At 36.6% G+C, this 19,209-nt stretch overlaps 1 protein-coding gene across 2 annotated transcripts in view; it reads left to right on the top strand.

Annotated features, from left to right (window-relative positions):
* Positions 1 to 2,406: 2,406 nt before the first annotated feature.
* ahi1 (Abelson helper integration site 1) overlaps positions 2,407 to 19,209 on the top strand; it is a 38,659-nt gene continuing 21,856 nt past the window's right edge. Inside the window, exons 1-11 of one of the 2 annotated variants that reach the window (XM_073927354.1) lie at positions 2,407 to 2,512; positions 5,218 to 5,266; positions 5,370 to 5,494; positions 8,878 to 9,416; positions 11,047 to 11,159; positions 13,900 to 14,074; positions 14,178 to 14,370; positions 14,451 to 14,546; positions 15,836 to 16,021; positions 17,328 to 17,480; positions 17,566 to 17,698. In XM_073927354.1, the coding sequence (XP_073783455.1) occupies positions 5,257 to 5,266; positions 5,370 to 5,494; positions 8,878 to 9,416; positions 11,047 to 11,159; positions 13,900 to 14,074; positions 14,178 to 14,370; positions 14,451 to 14,546; positions 15,836 to 16,021; positions 17,328 to 17,480; positions 17,566 to 17,698 (1,723 nt within the window). In that variant the 5' untranslated portion in view covers positions 2,407 to 2,512; positions 5,218 to 5,256. The remainder of the gene's footprint in view (positions 2,513 to 5,217; positions 5,267 to 5,369; positions 5,495 to 8,877; positions 9,417 to 11,046; positions 11,160 to 13,899; positions 14,075 to 14,177; positions 14,371 to 14,450; positions 14,547 to 15,835; positions 16,022 to 17,327; positions 17,481 to 17,565; positions 17,699 to 19,209) is intronic. The other variant, NM_001319989.1, reaches the window with a different exon arrangement.

Here is a 19,209-nt window from a genome sequence, read left to right as displayed (position 1 = left end):
TATTTTTTTGATGCTGTATAACAAATTTATTTCACACACTGTTTTTTTTTCATTATTGTAAGGGGTAACTTAGGGTTTAGAGTTAGGTTGGGAGAGACGTTTTGCTTTTCAAAAAAAAAAAGAGAAAAAGTTCTCTGGAAGAAATGCTGTTCTTGAGTTTTTGTCTTGTTTCTAATCCAAATATCAAACAATTCCTAAATCAAGAAGCATTTACTAGACAAGTGGAAAAGTATTGTCTTGTTTTTAGAAATAATATGTAAAAATAAAGTTATTTCTTTCTTAAAATAAACTAAATAATTGGACACAAGCAATCTTGGTTTTGCTTTGATTTTTATTAGATTTTTTATTTTTTTTTATTTCCCCATAGATTTATTACTACTGCTTTTTTAAAATTATTTTTTTATGTTAAGCCTCCCTTGGACAGGTGTTGAGAATTAGAACATTTGCTAAAAAGCTTAAACAAATGTTATGGAGTCAGATCAGTTTCCAAAATAATACATATACAAAATACAATTCATAGATTTGGGGGTTGTGGGGTTGGTTGGGTCATGTAGCTCGCAGGGTTAGGTGTGTGGGTGTATGTGGTCAAAAGACAAAAAAATGAAAAGCGGGGCTAATAATTCTGAATTCAACTGTATAAGTTCAAGCTCTATTTAATATATAAATTCAGTTTATTTATTTTTTAATAAGTTCTTAACCAAATTAATTATAAATTTTAAAGTGTGACAGGTGTACAATTCAGCATACAACTAATTAATTTAATTGACAAATGTACAATTTTATATATATATATATATATATATATATATATATATATATATATATATATATATATATATATATATATATATATACAAAAATGATTTTAGACAATGTTGGACTGCCATCATTTATCATTTATTTCATTTTGAAATAAAAGCTGTATATTGAAAAAAAAAAAAGTTCTTCTTGTCTACGTTTGTCCTCTTACAGATCTTGTGTGTTAAGTTAATTTTTAACAAGATTTTTTTTACTCAATTTCACAAGGCTAAAAGTAACCGTAGTTGAAGAATTTTTTATTTTATTAAATTTTTTTATTGTATTTGCTGAACATTTCCAGTACAATCCATAACATCTCTTACAATATTACACATTTTAGCATAACATGTGTAAATAAAGTAACAAAAGAAAAAAGGAGAGGGAGAAAAAATAAAACAAATAAAGAACAAGAGCGGGTATACATAACATTCACCATAGAGAAGAGGAGTTTAGCTTTGTAAGTATATTCACAGTTCTGGTCGCTTTACGACTTGAAAGTCCTTTAAGAGTTTCGAAATACATTTTTAAATCAGCCTTGAAATGGAAGATGTTAGGCTTCCTCCCCGACCATTTACACTTCTTACCTAATATCAACAGATTGAACATAAACAGGAGATTCTTATCTATATCTTTTTATCTATATAAAATATGACATCTCTTTTCTTAATAATAATTCTATGACCACTCAGTAGCCTATATTAAATAGACATTTAACATCAAACCAGAAATATTTAGCATACTTACAATCAAAAAACAAACGCATAACAGTCTCAACATCCATTCCGTAAAAAACACACGATTCAACTTTATACCTCTTGAGAATATTCTCAAATCCCTGCTGAAAAATCCAGCTTAAACCCACCTAGGATGGTTTGCTGGTTTTAGCTGGTCGACCAGGCTTGTTTTAGAGTGGTTTTGGCCTCTTCCAGGCTGGTTTCCAACTATTTCCAGTCTGGTCTTAGCTGGTCAGGCTGGAAAGTGACCAGATAAAACCATCTAAAACCAGCTTGACCATCCTGGTTTAAGCTGGACATTGCTGGTTTTGGCTGGGCTCCCAGCCTGGCTGGTCAAGTTGGTTATAGCTGGTCATGACCAAGCCTGTCCAGCTAAAATCAGGCTGGAAACCAGCCTGGAAGTGGCCAAAACCCCTCTTAAACCAGCCTGGTCGACCAGCTAAAACCAGCCAATCATCCTAGGCTGGTTTAAGCTGGATTTTTCAGCAAACTAGTTAGTTGGAAATATTTTATGTATACTTTTAAAATAGATTTCACTGACTTCATTAGTGACACAATATTTGTTGTTATAAGTCCAGATCAAGTTCCAATTGATATTCTCAAATTGGTTATTCCAAAATTGATGGTGAGATGAACGTAAATTACTGCACTAACTAGATTTCTGTCCTAAATGTATTACTATATTAACCTAAACGTTATTTTATTCAGAGACTTAAAATAATGAAGGTCTTAATCCATCTGTCTCTGAGCAAACATTATTCGTCGTACACAAAGCCGTTTAGCACAAACTGGATTGGATTAGCGGTCAACATCGGCGCGCTGGTTCTTGATTGACGTGGCAACAGTAACTAAGGAAGGCGGGGCTAATCTTGTTGTTGTTGCTCTTGGAAACAACCAGCAATGGCTGCTCGCTGAAGTCATTCATGGATCCGCTACAGCATACATGACTGGACTTCTTCGCAACATTTACTGGATATACGGTACGTTAACTTCATAATAACATCACAGTAAAGGGTAGAAGATGTCAAATGGAATAGATTTGCTGAACATAAGAGCGAGACTAACAACAAACTGCGCGTTAGCGCAGACATACACTCTGATTTGTTTGCGTTGTTTCCAGCTAGCTAGCGTGTTAAATTGAGCAAAGCTGCAACATCAACAATCACTAACAGAAGCATACACATTTATATATCTATTAACAATCATAATCGAATTAACAATAAAAAGAATTCGGGGTTTGTTTATTAGCTTCGGCTAACATTGTAGACATTTGTGAAGGTTTTTAAAGGTGTTTCTGTGTTGGGGGTTAACGTTAAGTGAAATATTACATAATCTGATTAACCGCAGTAAGAGTAAATAAAGACCTTCATGTTATTGAGGTAAAATATTCTCAAATTCGTTTATTGAACGGTCCTTATACAGGCTCATAGCCAGGAGGAGTTCGGGTGGTTCGAAAGACCCACCCCCAACTGACAAAGGTCCAGAAATTTGTCCTACTTTGACTGCTATTCCATCATAAAGTATGAAAATAAACGGTCGAAGAAGGCTTTAAGACCAAGTGGAATCCTCTGTTGGCTGTTGTTACTTCAGATAACCAGTTTTGGCCAATGCAAACAATCATTTTTCATGAGTCCAACTTGTGTGCAAGAAAACATACAATCTGAGAAAAGTTAAGTCATCTTTCACTACTGACCTACTGTATTGCTGTTTAATAGAGAAAACAGTTTACAAGTAACTTGTATTCTAATTCTAAACCTTGGACTTTATTCACGAAAAAAAAAGATCAATAAAAAGGTGTGAAGCACCAACGGCGGCCCATATCATAGTTAATTTCATATCTAATCAGGGTATTGTTATCCATGATTTTTCATTCATTTATTTTCTTTTCGGCTTAGTCCCTTTATTAATCTGGAGTCACCACAGCGGAATGAACCGCCAACTTATCCAGCATGTTTTACTTCCAGCTGCAACCCATCACTGAGAAACATCCATACACACTTATTCACTATGGACAATTTAGCTTACCCAATTCACCCTAAAGCACATGTGTTTGGACTTGGGGAAACTGGAGCACCCGGAGGAAACCCATGCCAACACAGGGAGAACATACAAACTCCTCACAGAAATGCCAACTGACCCAACCGGGGCTCGAAGCAGCGACCTACTTGCTGTGAGACGATTGTGCTACCCACTGCGCCACGGTGCTGCCCCCATGATTTGTCAATGTAACATTTTACAAAAAATTGTGTAGCTTTACATTATTATTGTTTATTTATTTGTTTATTTTTTATTCAAATGACCAAATTCTAACTGAGGGATGTTGAATGTGCTGGCCAGATTGTTATGATGAACATAGCTACAGTTTTTTAATAGTAATAATAATAATAATAATAAAAAAAACAAATCCTATTTTTTAAAATGATAAATCATGTAATAAATTAGTTTTTTATAGTATGTTTTTTTCAAAATCTTTAAGGAAATGTTTTGGTGCATCAAACAGTTTGCTTCTGATGACCATCTGACAAGCTATTTAAACAAAAAATTGCTTAAAGGGCACCTATGGTAAAAAATCTACTTTTCAAGCTGATTGGACAGATCTGTGTATTGGTATAGTGTATAGACCGTCATACTGGGGTGATATGAACACACCCAGTCCTTTTTTTTTCAATTTAACTACAAAAAAAAGGGTCGGCCAATTGGAGCTGTTTTCAAATCGATCGCACCATTATGTAGGTGTGCGATCCCCCCGCCCCACCTAATTGATTGACAGCTGCGCGCATTAACATGTTCAGGTAGCCGCGTGTGTATATGTCAACAAGACCAGACAGACATACGCAAAGCAACCGGGAATAAAAGGTCTGTTCTGTTCGCTAGGATCAGCAATCATCATCAAATGTGATGAAGAGTAAGTTTCACATGTTTAAAGTGTTTTAAAACAGAGTATGTGTGTAATTAATTACAGCGTTTTACTTCAGCTTTACTTCATCAGCACAGCCGCGTGTCTGTCGTAAGTCTGTCTGTTGTCTGACGCAGCTGAGGGAGGAGACATGTAGAAACAGTAGGCGGGGAAAAACTCGGCTTAAAGGCGCAGTACGACAAAACCACCCCTTGCTGGAAATCAGTATAAAACAGCATCTTGTAAAAGGTATAATGAAAAATCTGATGGGTATTTTGATCTGAAACTTTATATACACATTCTAGAGACGCAAAAGACTTATATTAAATCTGAAAAAAGGGGTAACCTAGGTGCCCTTTAAAATATCAATAAGATGCAGTATTTAAACCATAATTAAATAAAAAATGAGATGAATAACTGCAAAAAAGGTCCACTTTTTGAGAAAAAAGAACCCCTTTTTCATCAGGCAGGCTACAGGACTGTTTTATTGTTTACCATGCGAATTTAAATATCGGGGGTGAAAGCTCATTTAAATTACTCCAAAACAACATTAGCACTATTTAATTGACAGTAAACAATGTTGTACTTAGTCATTGGCTGATAACAGGATTTCACTGCTTACAATTTGCAAACAATACTTTTCTAAAATTACAATATTAAGTAGATAATCTTAATGTGAATATAAAACCAATTTGACTTCAATCTTAATGTTCGAGGTAGCGTTGGAGTTAGAATCACTAATGTTAGTTTATATAATCTATTTTAATGGTTGATCTTTTCTGTTTTAAGGACTGATGTTTCCAGAATGAATGTTTATATTTCATCAGAATGCCAGCAGGTGAGTAAAGATTCTTAATACTTGATGTGTAACAACTCTTTGTCTGTCACTGGTGATCATAGATATTCTAACATGCAGATTTGGTTAAATCTCCGTTTGACAGGTCAAAGTGATGTGAGAGCTAAGACGAAAGCTCGCTTTGACGAGGTTTTGAAGAGATACACAAACCCTCCATCTGAGAAAAAGAAAGCCAAACAGATCTCTGACCAGTCTCAGGAAATTATCGTGGTTAGTAATAATTCATTCATTCATGTATTTATTTATTTATTTTTGGCTTAGTCCCTTTTTTAATCTGGGGTCGCCACAGCGGAATGAACCACCATTTTATCCAGCAGATGTTTTACGCAGTGGACGCCCGTCCCATCACTGGGAAACATCCATACAAGCTGATTTACACACATACACTTCGGACAATTTAGCTTACCCCAGTGGTTCTCAAACTTTTTTCATCAAGTACCACCTCAGGAAAAAAAATTGTCTCTCCAAGTACCACCAAAATGAGCAGTATTGAAATACAGTAGCGTAGTAGGCCCAGTAAAGCCGCTACAACTCTGCAAAGTAAACAAAAAAAAAACGTGGCAGATTACCTCAGAAATCTAGGCTATTTGTCATATTGGCATATTATATACATAATTTTTGATAAATTTTGAAATGTGTGTAGCATGTACATGACATATTTAATTCCTCCGCGTACCACTAGAAGGAAGCCTGCGTACCACTAGTGGTACACGTACCACAGTTTGAGAACCACTGGCTTACCCAATTCACCTGTAGCACATGCAAACACGGGGAGAGCATACAAACTCCACACAGAAATGCCAACTTCTTGCTGTGAGGTGATTGTGCTACCCTCTGCTCCACCGTGCTGCCCGTTTAGTATTGAGGAAGGTAAAGCTGGTTTTATGTTTGCACATATTGACTTTCTCCTTAATAATATAATTTCAGAAAAGTTTTTTTTTTTTTTGCTTTTTACATAGTGAAATCATATTAGCAGCCAATGACTAGCAAAGTACAAGTGTTTACTGTCAATTAAATAGTGCTAATGTTGTTTTTAAGTCTTACATACTTGCATGAGATCTCAGACTCAATATTCAACGTACCATGGTAAACAATAAAGGGAGCATGCCACAAGTTGTCACTGAACAAATGTGCAAATATAAAATAAACTTTACCTCAGAAATTTAGTTTTGAAGCCATATTTGATTCAGATGAAGTCATACTTGATTCACTTTCAGAGCGAATGTTCAAAGTAACATGGTAAACAATATAGAGACCATGTTACAAGTTGTCACTAAGTAAACAAATGTTCGAATATAAAGCCAAATTTACCTCAGTGTAATAATATTTGCAAATGTCAACCTTGCCATCAAACAAGCACCAAATTAGCAAAACCCTTTTATAAGTTGTATGTGTTGACTTGCATTTTATTTCATTGACCAAATTCACACAAGTGCCAGCTTCACAGATGTCACATCCGTAATGAAGCATATTCGTTAAGGAAAATTCAAAGTGTGATAGGAGATAATTCCCATCCTCTGAAGCCTTTTTTTGTACTGTTGCCCCTTGGATGAAGGTTTAGAAGCATTAATGCTCTTCTAACAGATAGAAATTCACCTTTGTTCCTGAGGCAATAAGGCTTATTAACCTTACATTTTAGCAAGTGTTAAATTTAATGTACGAGTCCTTCCTGTTTTTTTTAGTACCATTTATGAAATTATGCTGTATTGTGTTTTTTAATGTTGTTTGTAAGTGATTTGTCTCTTTATGTGTTTGTTATATCATGATGCTACTGCCCTAATTTAATTGCCCCTGGTGGGATTAATAAAGTTGTTAGACCTAAACTTATTCTACATAAATGCAAAAAAAAAAAAAAACATTCTTATTACACACACACACACACACACACACACACATATATGTGTGTGTGTGTGTGTGTGTGTGTGTGTGTGTGTGTATATATATATATATATATATATATATATATATATATATATATATATATATATATATATATATATATATATATATATATATGAGCAATATCGCACGAGTTGCAGTGCGATATGGCTGTATATCGGCACTGGTGGGAGGCGTGCCGATATACAGCCATATCGCACTGCTAAGAGTGTGATATTGCGTTTATACAACAGTTTTACGATATAATTGTGTATATAAAAACAAAATCAAACATGGAGAGTCTTAAAAACCCTTTTATATGAGGAACTACTTTCTTCCGGATTCAAATCATAAGCTGACAGTTAAACAGTTGAGTGTGCATCTTTTAAACTTTAGATCTGTAGTGTCTGCTTTTTGCTGGCTGTATGTGGGCGGAGTAATACACAAAGGGTAAAGAGGCTGAAGGAGTTCTGATATTGCAGAATATCGCACGGCTATCAGCCAATCAGATCTGAGAACCAGACAGAACTGTTGTATATATATATATATATATATATATATATATATATATATATATATATATATATATATATATATATATATATGAATATAAACTGAGGATATTATATGTCAAAATAATCTGTAAATGTTTTATATTTTAATTGAGGTAAATAAACATTCATTATGAATGTGAATCAAAAAGTACACAAGTTTGTAGTTATAATAATATGTAGAAATTCTGTGAATTAAATGTACATCTATATTTTTTGTTCCACAAAGAGGCGACTCTTATCTCTTTAATAAGTATTATTTATTTTTGGTTGTGCAGTTTAATTTACAGAATTTCTACAGATTATTTTGTAAACTGTAAACTCGCATACTTTTTGATTCACATCCATAATCAATATTTTTTTTACCACTTAATAAAAATAATAATTCTTTACACATATATAGCGCTTTTCTAGGCACTTAAAGCGCTTTACATAATGGGGGGAATCTCCTCATCCACCACTAGTTGGCAGCGTCCACCTAAATGACGCAACGGCAGCCATATTGCGCACCACACACCAGCTGATTGATGGAGAGGAGACAGAGTGATGAAGCCAATTATGGTTATGGTTAGGAGGCCGTGATGGACAGAGGCCAGTGGCCAAATTTGGCCAGGATGTCGGGGTTACTCTTTTTTTCGATGAACATCCTAGGATTTTTAACTACAGAGAGTCAGGACCTCGGTTTAACATCTCATCTGCTCACTGAGCAGTGTAGAGTCCCCTTCACTATACTGGGGCGTTTGGACCCACACAGACCGCAGGTTGAGCGCCCCCTGCTGGCTTCATTAACACTACTTCCAGCAGCAACCTAGCTTTACCATGTAGTCTCCCATCCAAGTACTGACCAGGCGCAGCCCTGCTTAGCTTCAGTGGGCGACCATGTGGGAGTTGCAGAGAGCTAACTGCCGGCTATAAATATAAAATATATAACATTAACAGATTTTTTTTACAGACATCTCAGTTTTATAATATACTCATTTTTTTATTTTTTATGTTTCAGAATGTAAACATATACATCCTCAGCAAATTTAGTTTCAAGTTTTTCATGCAAATATCACATCCACAATGCTGGAATTGCTCATGTAATCTTTATTTGAACCAGAAAAATGTTGCTCATTGAAAAATAATCACTGTAAATATTAACTTAATCGCGTTTTCTTTCAGCTTCAGACCTTAAAGAAGAACCTAGATTTGAGTAAAGACACTGAAGATGATGAAGCCATCCTACATAACACATACGATCCGGCTCAGGGCAGCCCTAGATACACCAAAAACAGGCGCAGGGAGAGGGAAGTATCAGAAAAGACTAACTTAAACAATGCTGTGAGTGAGGAGGAGTCCACATTGACCAGCGGGAAGAGGAAAAGCAAGAGGAAGCTCCCACAACCACCACCCAGTGTTCAAGACGCAGATGACAATGACAGAAGGACTGATGCAGAAACTGATGGAAAACCTATTAGGAGGATAAAAAAAGGGAAAAACAAAGCTGCTAATGACTCGAGTCAACAGAAAGAGCAGACGGAGACAGAAGATGATTATTTACGAGCGTACCAACATCAGATCTCACAGGAAGAAGAGACGGCGGGAAAGAAATCGACACGAAAGAAAGCCGCAGAGAAGCTTGAGGAGAAGCAGCTGCTAAACAATGAGCTGGAGAAGAAAAAGAAGAAGGCGAAATCAAGCAAACATGATGCTGAAAGAAGGTAATACAATTATTTTAAAAAAAAGTAATATGTTGTTCTTATTATTTAAGATTGAACATTTGCAGGGCTGAAGTAAATAATGTTGTTTACATTACGTGATTATCCCTATGTAATAAAGGTAACACTTTAATTTAAGTACCAATTCCAGTTAATTATTCATTTTCCTTCGGCATAGCCCTTTATTTATCAGGGGTCGCCACAGCGGAATGAACCAGCAACTATTCCAGCATATGTTTTACGCAGTGGATGCTCTTCCAACCCCGTACTGGGAAACACCCATACACTCAGGCCAATTTAGTTTATTCAATTCACGGTTAGAAAATGCAAACTACACACAGAAATGCCAGCCGGGACTCAAACCAGCGACCTTCCTGCCGTGAGGTGACAGTGCTAACCACTGAGCCACGGTGCCGCCCTCCAGTTATTTACTAGTGGTGAAATACCTGCCTTGTAATAAGATATTAGCTGTTTATCGGTACTTAAAAAGTACATATTCTGTATGATCGCTAATTTTACCTAATACTTAAACCCAACTACTATCTTAATTACTATTAACAAGCAGCTAATCAGTAGTTTATTGAACTATCGGTTGTAATTATTGGTTTGTTATTAGCAAGAACTGTACCTTAAAATACAGTCTGACCGTAATAATTTGAAAAGTCATGCTGAAAGTGAGAGTATCAAATACATCAGTCTTTTGAGGAATGCTTATTTGTTCATCTCATACTTATCACAGCTTTGCATTGCAGTTGATATTTTAAAAATACAGCTTTAGTCATAAAACTAAGCAATTAAATACAATTTAGAGATTAGTAATGTAGTGTGACAACTAATATATGCATCTTTTATAAGTAGCCAATCCAGTGTTGCCAGATTGGGCGGTTTTCGTGTTTTTCAGATGATTGGGCAGGTTTTTTTGCATTTCGGCTGGTTTTGAACAGTTTTTGGGCTGGAATTAATCAGCTACATCTGCCAACACTGAGCCTATCGTCTTTCAGTAAAAATAAAAAATAAAAAATGTCATTAAAAATAAATTGAGCTGTCTAAATTTTTATATTTTTTGTCATTTAAAAATTAAAGGAATAATTCACCCAAAAATTCCCTCAAAAAAAGAATCAGTCATCATTTACTCAGCCTTTACCTGTTTCAAAGCCTTATAAGTTTTTTCTTCTGTTAAAAACATTTTTTTTTTTAAGTGGGAAACTAAACCATTTAGAATGGTTAAAAAAACCCATTAGTATTTATTTTTCCTATTAATGAAGTCAATGGTTGCAGGTTTCCAGCATTCTTTAAAATATCTTCTTTTGTGTTTAATTGAAGAACATAAAGGTTTGGAACCACTTGGAGGTGAGTAAGTAGAGATTAAATTAAATTTTTGGGGTGAACTGTACTTTTTTTTTTTTTTAACAAAATACAGGTGTTTTTTTCTACCTTTAAGTTTGAGAGCCACACAATTTTTGCTTTTTGCAATTTTGTTTAGTGATACAAGAGCTGAATATATCACACATTTTACTTTTCACAAACTTTAAGTGGCCTTAAAGCATTGGATGAAATAAAGAGATCACAGTTTTTAGTTTTCATGATTTTCTTTCTTTTTCTTTCTTAATTTGGCTTGTCTCTTTCTCTGCAGTCAGGCTGAAGTGTCAGCAGAAAACCAGACAGAAATCATCCAGGATGATGTAGAGGAGTTCAAGGAGGATACAGTCAAACCCAAAGTGAAGAAGAAAAAGAAACGAAAAGAAGGTATAATCAGCTGTCTACATTGATATCATCACCATGATAGATTTACTGTGCCGATTCACAGTGTTGCATTCTACATAGGGTGGGGTGATATGGCAAAAATGCAGTCTCGATAATTATTTTCCATATTGAATGATAACGATATATATTTTGATATCAGTTGTTAATGCTTCCAGATTTAAATTCCAGATGACAGAAGCCACAAAAATTAGAGGGTCCATTAAATGGCATAACATTTTCGGTAAATAAACTTTTGGGGGCCGAATATTCAGTACATCTCTAATATCAACACACTTTTAGGTTCCCATTGTTGCACATTTCTGCAGTGTGATTGGCTCTTAGATCGATATAGAGTAAAAAAGTCCAGAGCTTATCATTGTTACTGACTTAAATTTTAACGCAATTCCTTATGATATCGTTTATCAGCCGGGTAATAATTCTATGTTGCATAGTTCCACAATATTTCAAATAATTGTCTGTTTTAGCCGCATGATCCAGTTTTCCTGTATATTTGTTTAATAACCATCAACATAAAATATAAAATTCAACCATCAACATATAAAATTAATAAAGTATGTACAGTAGGGCTGCAACAACGAATCGATTAAATCAATAAAAATTGATTACTAAAAGCGCTGGCAACGAATTTCATTATCGATTCATTGTGTCGCGCGACACGGAGATGTTTAATTTAAAAAAAAAAAAACACTTTAGCTCAGCTTTGCGCGGAGCGGAGTGAACACGGCCTCTCTCCGTCTCTCGTGCACTGATACAGAGTTCAGCGCCTCAAAGACAGGGATGATGTGGAAGAATCACTACAGAAACCTACTTTTATTAAAGTTGCTGGTGCTGGTGTTTCTGTCTGCCACTGAGCCAGAGAAAGACAGCAGGGGGTTATGTTGGTTTTGTTTTCAGAATTCTTAAATTAAATACTTTTCTTTCTTAGTAATTTTGTCTCGTTTCCAGTTCAAATATCTAAAAAAGTCTTACATTAAGACCAGAAAAGAAAAATGGCATGAGAAAATGAAGTGATGCTGAAAACTTCTGTTTGCGATTATATCTTATTAAGATATTTTTTTTCACCCGTTGGCAAATAATTGTGCTTGTTTTAAGCTAACAATCACTTAATTTTGAGGTGAAGTGATTTCTTATGCTATTTCATGTGTCTAGTATGTATCTTAATTTAAAAACATTTAGATATTTGGATTGAAAACAGGACAAAGCTAGTTTTCAAAAAAGCTCATCCCTGAGCTGTTATAATAATAGTAATAATAATAATAATAAAATATTAATATTAATATTATTAAAACAGCTCAGGGATGAGCTTTTTTGAATTAAGGGTTGGAAATGAATGCTTGTCTTGTTTTTTGATCCGATTAATCGAAAAAATTATTGATAGATTACTCGTTATTAAAATAATTGTTAATTGCAGACCTAATGTACAGTTGAAGTCAAAATGATTAGCCCTCTTGTCAAATGTTTTTTCTTCTTCAAATATTTTCCAAATGATGTTTAACAGAGCAAGGAATGTTTCACAGTATTTCCTATAATATTTTTTCTTCTAGAGAAAGTTTTACTTGTTTTATTTTGGCTAGAATAAAAACAGTTTTAATGTTTTATGGTCAATATTATTAGCAATTATTATTTCAATTGTCTACTGAACAAACCATTAATATATAATAATTTGCCTAATTACCCTAAACTGCCTAATTACCGAGACCCGGAAGGGACGTAATGTATATTTTTGTAAGTTTTTGCGTTCCCTTGCAAAGATGTTTTGCGTTCCCTCAAAAAACTTGTTCTACAAACACTTCTTGTTCGCTTTATACATGTCAAGCCTCCCATTTTTGCCAGGATTCTCCCGTATTTTACCATTCTGTCCCACTATTATCCTATCATTAAGTATTTTCCCAATTTTCTCCCATATTTTTACTCTTGAAAGCACGCTGAAATTAATAAAAAAAGGTCTGCATTCACTTTCTGTCCATTAAAGCTGTGCGTCGATCATTGCTCTTCATTTACAACCTCTGAATCAGCGAATGCATGTATATGTGCCTACTGACAGATGCAGCTCCGTATGATAAACGGATAAACGCAGAGGGAACGCAAAAACTTAAAAAATATATTTTTCTATCATTCCATTTTTTTCATGTCTCCATAGCTAATTAACCTAGTCAAGCCTTTAAATTGCATTTTAAGCTAAACATTAGTATCTTGAAAAAGAGCTAGTAAAGTATTATTTACTGTCATTATGCAAAGATAAGATAAATCGATTATTAGAAATGAGTTATTAAAACTGTTATGTTTAGAAATGTGTTGAAAAATCTTTCTGTTAAACAGGAACTTTGGAAAAAATATACAGGGAGCTAATAATTCTGGAGGGCTAATAATTCTGACTATAACTGTATAAGTGTATGTATATCGTCATCTTGGAATTATAAGGTTCTATCTGCGTTCTGAATGATTTTGAGATATTGAGCTTCAAAGTCTTTGCATTCCAAAGCAAACAGTCTGTGTGTAACATTTGTTTTTTGTTTTTTATAAAAAGTCTTAAAATGTAAACAACTTATAAAAACATCCCAAATTATAAATAGGTTGTCATTTAATAAGAATATGTCAATAACTTAATTTTAACAAAAATGTCAGATAGAACCTTATAATTCTAAGATGACGATATGCTTCCTTTATGCACTTTTTTGCACATGTGATTTGTGGGTTTGAATGCGATGGTTGATTCTGGTAGTGCCTGTTGAGGAGGAGCAGACAGAAGAAAAACCAGCCTTTGATGACAGTTTGGTCCTGGGAGTTTATATCCACAGAACAGACAAGCTGAAGACCGACCTGATGGTGTCTCACCCCATGGTCAAAGTTCATGTGGTTGATGAGGTCACTGGACAGTATGTCAAGAAGGAGGACAGGTTTGGACTTTTCTTTCTTCGTTTTTTCACTAAAACCAAAACCTGCTAGAAGGCATTTGGATCTTAGGTTTCAAACCCGTATCGTGTTTCCTTCTGCTTACAGCCATCGTCATGTTTCATCCTTCTATGAGCAAGAAAACATTGAGCACATCCTGCCCATTATAACTCAACCATTTGACTTCAAGAAACACAAAACAACAGTTCCAGAGTGGGAGGAACAGATCATCTTCAATGAGCGATTCGGATATTTTCTACAAGATGACGACGAGAGTCCACGTGTGATGCTGCTTTTTGAGGTTTGTTAAAAGTTTAGGATTACATTTGCATTGTCAAAGCAAAGAATTGAATAAGGATCGCAGTTTACATGCTGTTACAGATTCTGGATTTCATCAGTATGGAGGAGGCTCGAACAAACGTCTCAGTTGATCGACATGAAAGAGGTTTCAGAAAGATTGCTTGGGCTTTTTTGAAGGTACCAGACTTTACTGTAGTTCCTGTTATTTTTTTTATATTTAATAATTTCATGCTTGTTTATTTGATTATTAGCTCCATAGCTGTTTTAATTTTAATTTTATGTAGGTTAATTCAACCTCTCCCTATTTAAACACACCTGAATCAACTCATCATAACATAAGAAGAGACTTCAAAACCTGAAGTTAATGGGTCAGATAAGGAAGACATCCAAAATATGTACCAGCACGAGTGGTCTTTATTGAACCTAAAAGAGCACATGTCACTCCACTACTCATCCGTTTGCACTGACTGCCAGTCGCATCAAATTCAAAGCTCTGATGTTTGCTTACAAAGCGATTTCTGGCTGCGCCCCTTCTTATCTGCTCTCACTTCTGCAGATTTATGTGCCCTCCAGAAACTTGTGTTCTGTGAATGAATGTCGCCTCGTGGTTCCATCTCAAAGAGGGAAGAAATCACTTTCCCGAACTCTCGCATTCAATCTGCCCAGTTGGTGGAATGAACTCCCTAACTGCATCAGAACGGCAGAGTCACTCACTGTCTTCAAAAAACAACTTAAAAGTCAACTATTTAGTCTCCACTTTCCTTACTAATCTGCAATTCCCTCTCTGACCTCTCCACTAACTACATAAAAAAAAAATACTACTGTTTTGTTTCTTACACTTTCTTTGCATACCTGAAACTTGCCTACAGCACTTACTTATTGTTGCTTTTATGGTTGTGTAAATTGCTTCCTTGTCCTTATTCGTAAGTCGCTTTGGATAAAAGCATCTGCTAACCCTGCTGAAAAATCCAGCTTAAACCAGCCTAGGCTGGTTGGCTGATTTTAGCCGGTTGACCAGGCTGGTTTTAGAGGGGTTTTGGCCATTTCCAGGCTGGTCTCCAGCTATTTCCAGCCTGGTCTTGGCTGGTCAGGCTGGAAAATGACCAGCCAAATCCAGCTAAAACCAGCTTGACCAGCCTGGTTTAAGCTGGACATAGCTGGTTTTGTCTGGACTCCCAGCTTGGCTAGGGTGGTCAAGCTGGTTTTAGCTGGTCATCTCCTAGCCTGACCAGCTAAGAGCAGGCTGGAAACCAGCCTGGAAGTGGCCAAAACCCCTCTAAAACCAGGCTGGTCAACCAGCTAAAACCAGCCAACCAGCCTAGGCTGGTTTAAGCTGGATTTTTCAGCAGGGAAATGACTAAATGTAAATGTACTGTTGATGTGTCTCTAGGAACAGGGTTGGGAAACACTGGGTTAACTGTATCCTTTTTCAGATGGTCATTGTGTTCTTCAAATGTTTCTTCTAGCTTGTAGGAACCAATGGGGTGTTGAACATTGACACCAAACTGCGTCTGCAGCTTTACTGCCCTCCTCCACGAGCGAAGAAAGTACCACAAACGGTGGAAGTCTTTCAATGGTGGTCAAAGTACCCAAGGAACAAATACACCTCAACTCTCTATGTCACCGTGAAAGGCCTGAAACCACCAGAACATGTAGGTATACATTGTTGTGCTGGATCATCTACTAAATATTAGTATTCAGAATCCATAAGTTAATGCCTAGTCATTTAGCTTCTTTTAAATTTTTGTTGCCATAGAAACATTCTGACAGTTAGAATTAGTTATTTGCCTCATTTAAAAAGAATACCCTACAAGAAGACACTTAAGCAGGTAGCACACCAGAAGCGCCGCTTGGCGCCACGACAGGGTGGCACATGACAGATTAAAGTATCGCACACCAGACGCGCACATTCAAATGATATTTAACATGAAACTAATCAGATGGCGCTCTGTGGTGCGGCTGAAAAATGAACTGCGTCCTGAGTCGTGGGCGGGCGCCGCCGACAGCTGCCGACTTGCGGCGCCGGTGTGTGTATCCTGATAGAAATCTATGTTTAGAATTCTAAAATGCATGGCGCTGCACGGCGCGCCGCCGAGCGGTGCTTCTGGTGTGCGACCTGCGACCTTGCGGGAGTATCCCTCAAATGCATAGACACTCCCAGATGCCCGCAAATGAATAATAATCTCCCGGAAATCGCACGTCTCCTGCCCGGTCTTTAAATACGTTGCACACCCCTCACTCCACTGCATCCCTCCTAGCTCTTCAGGTACGTCATGCGCAACTCACCCCCACCGCTCTTCAGGTACGTCGCATGCAACTCACCCCCACCACTCTTCAAGTATGTCGCGTTGCAACTCTCTATTCGGGTACGTCGCGCGCGCAACTCTCACCGCTCTTCAGGTACATCTCGCGCGCACAAGCCCCCCTACTCAGATACTTTGCTCACTCACTACCTCCCCCCAAATTAACTCTGTACCCCCGTGAATGGACTTTTTCTAACTAGGGATGTCTGACAAAACATTAAGTATGTTTACAAGGACACCAATACTTTTGTTTTAATACGATGAAGGCAATACTCTGATTAAGAGTCTACCATGTAAACAGAGATTTTTGATAACCTTAATCCGACTGAAGTCATAATTGTAGTAAACACAAATCGAATTAAGTCATGTGCAGTATTCCTCTATTTCAGTCGCATTATTTACAGACGTGTAAACATCTTAATCAAAGTACTACCACCATGTAGGACTTTTAGCTGCATTTTAGGCCAGGATACGCCATAAGCGCATGGCTGTTTGATGTAGATGATGATCTAGTAGATCTTACAGGATCTACAAAGTAAATATGCAAAAAAAACAAAACTGTAGTATATATTAGTAGAACATTAGCAAAGAAAGGACTAGACTATTTAAAAATAGTTGCTCAGTGAAGTTGAATCTGATCTGGTTTGTTTCAAAGGTTGACCCCGGTATCCGCTCCATGATGGCTCTGCAGCAGGAGCGCGGCAGCACCTCCTACAGTGAGCTCAATTCTGAGATGACCAATAAAACCAGCACTCAGATACAGGAGAGCAAAGCAGAAACCATGAAGTGGAGCCGTATGCCCGGACAGGTTTTAGTTATTTGCTTTATCAGTGTAAATCGGGGTCAGTTATCTTTTTAATTGGCCTAATAATTTTTGACATTGTTTGTTTAAGGTGTGCCGGATCCCAAATAAGCCAATGCACTCTTTCCGTGGAGGTCAGATGGGCTGTTTTACTCTCTGTTTCTCACATGATGGACGTGCGCTAGCAGCTGCGTGTGCAGATAGAGATGCTTTTCCTATCATAAGTGAGTATAATGTGACTACATGTTGTCTTTTCTCTGTCTTGCATTTTTTAATACTTTATACTTAAATGTTTGTCATAATAACATTTAATATCTGATTAGTTAAAGGGATAGTTCACCCAAAAATTTCAGAGATGCTCTTCTGGAGACATCAGTTGTAACGAGTCTATCAGATCGTCTATCAGATCGGTCTGGCCATTCTCCTCTGGCGTCAACAAAGCATTTACACCCACAGAACTGCTGCTCACTGGATATTTTCTCTTTTTTGGACCATTTTCTGTAAACCCTAGCGATGGTTATGCGTTAAAATCCCAGTAGATCAGCAGTTTCTGATAGTAATGTGACGTTGTGCACCGAGGCTTTGAAGCATGTATCAAAAAAACGATGCATCTTGCAGTGTACTGGAGCTTGATTCGTTTTGCCATCATCACGTGATCAGTGACGTCCGAAGCTTCATTTTCGCCTATACCCACGTGACTGCTTCGAATTTTGATTCAAAGGTTTAAACACCCTAATGTGTTAGTAAAGTGTATAGCGAGAGATTTGGAGTTGATTACATACATTTCTACAGTTTTAAAGTACTGTACCGGTCCCACACACCAGTAATTAAACTATAATACAATAGTAATTTATAGTAAAAAATGTTTTGAACCACACTGAAGTGTATTAGCGTATTGTTTACAATGTTCTTTAAAGGGTCACGAAACACCAAAACACATTTTTTGAGCTGTTGACAGTCGTATATGTGTACCACACTGCTAAAAACACTATTAAGACACCTATATTTCACTAAAAAGTGTAAATTGGTTGTTTTTGCGTTATTTCAAGCAAATTCGTACTTCCTGTTTGAAACGAATTTTTGAAGCTGCGTCACGGTCATGACATAATAGCGTGTATTCCAGCGTGCAGACTGGGCGTCTGTGCCAGAGTGAGTCTTATTACGTCTTACAGTGTGATGCATTAATGCATGAGTAAGGCTTGGTTCAAACCAATCAGCGCGCTCTATTGTGCAACTTCATTAATATTCATTACTGTCACAGTGTAGACGGCAAAGACGCCACGTTGTGTTGGCAAAACAAGCGTGAAGTGTTGCTTTTATAGTTTGCTGCAGTTAAGTTTCGTTTTCATTTTCTCTCTGTGAGAGCGCAGACTCACATGTGGATTAACAGTGTACGCGACGCGCGACAACAACTTACGTGTCTAAGGAGGATTATTATTTACCTGAGAGCTGTTCTCATCTGCAAACGCTGAGATTGTAGTCTTCTCTAAATAAAGACGCGGCTCTAGTTGCTGGTGATTGTCCTGTCTCTACAGATTTGGTAAGTGAGCGACCAGTGCTCTTTGTTTATTCAGTTCGTATTTTATTCGTATCAAACAAACTATTGCACCGAGTGCAATAGTTAGCACTAACAGTTACAACCAAACTATAACCTCGTGTTGGATTTTGTGACCGGAATAACACACACGGCTTTCTGACACTACCTGCCGAGTGCATCTAAGTTTCCGGGAAATGC

Source organism: Danio rerio, chromosome 17 (genome assembly GCF_049306965.1).
Source record: "Danio rerio strain Tuebingen ecotype United States chromosome 17, GRCz12tu, whole genome shotgun sequence".
In the NCBI taxonomy this organism is placed as follows: domain Eukaryota; kingdom Metazoa; phylum Chordata; class Actinopteri; order Cypriniformes; family Danionidae; genus Danio; species Danio rerio.
This window is presented reverse-complemented; position numbering and strand designations above follow the sequence as displayed.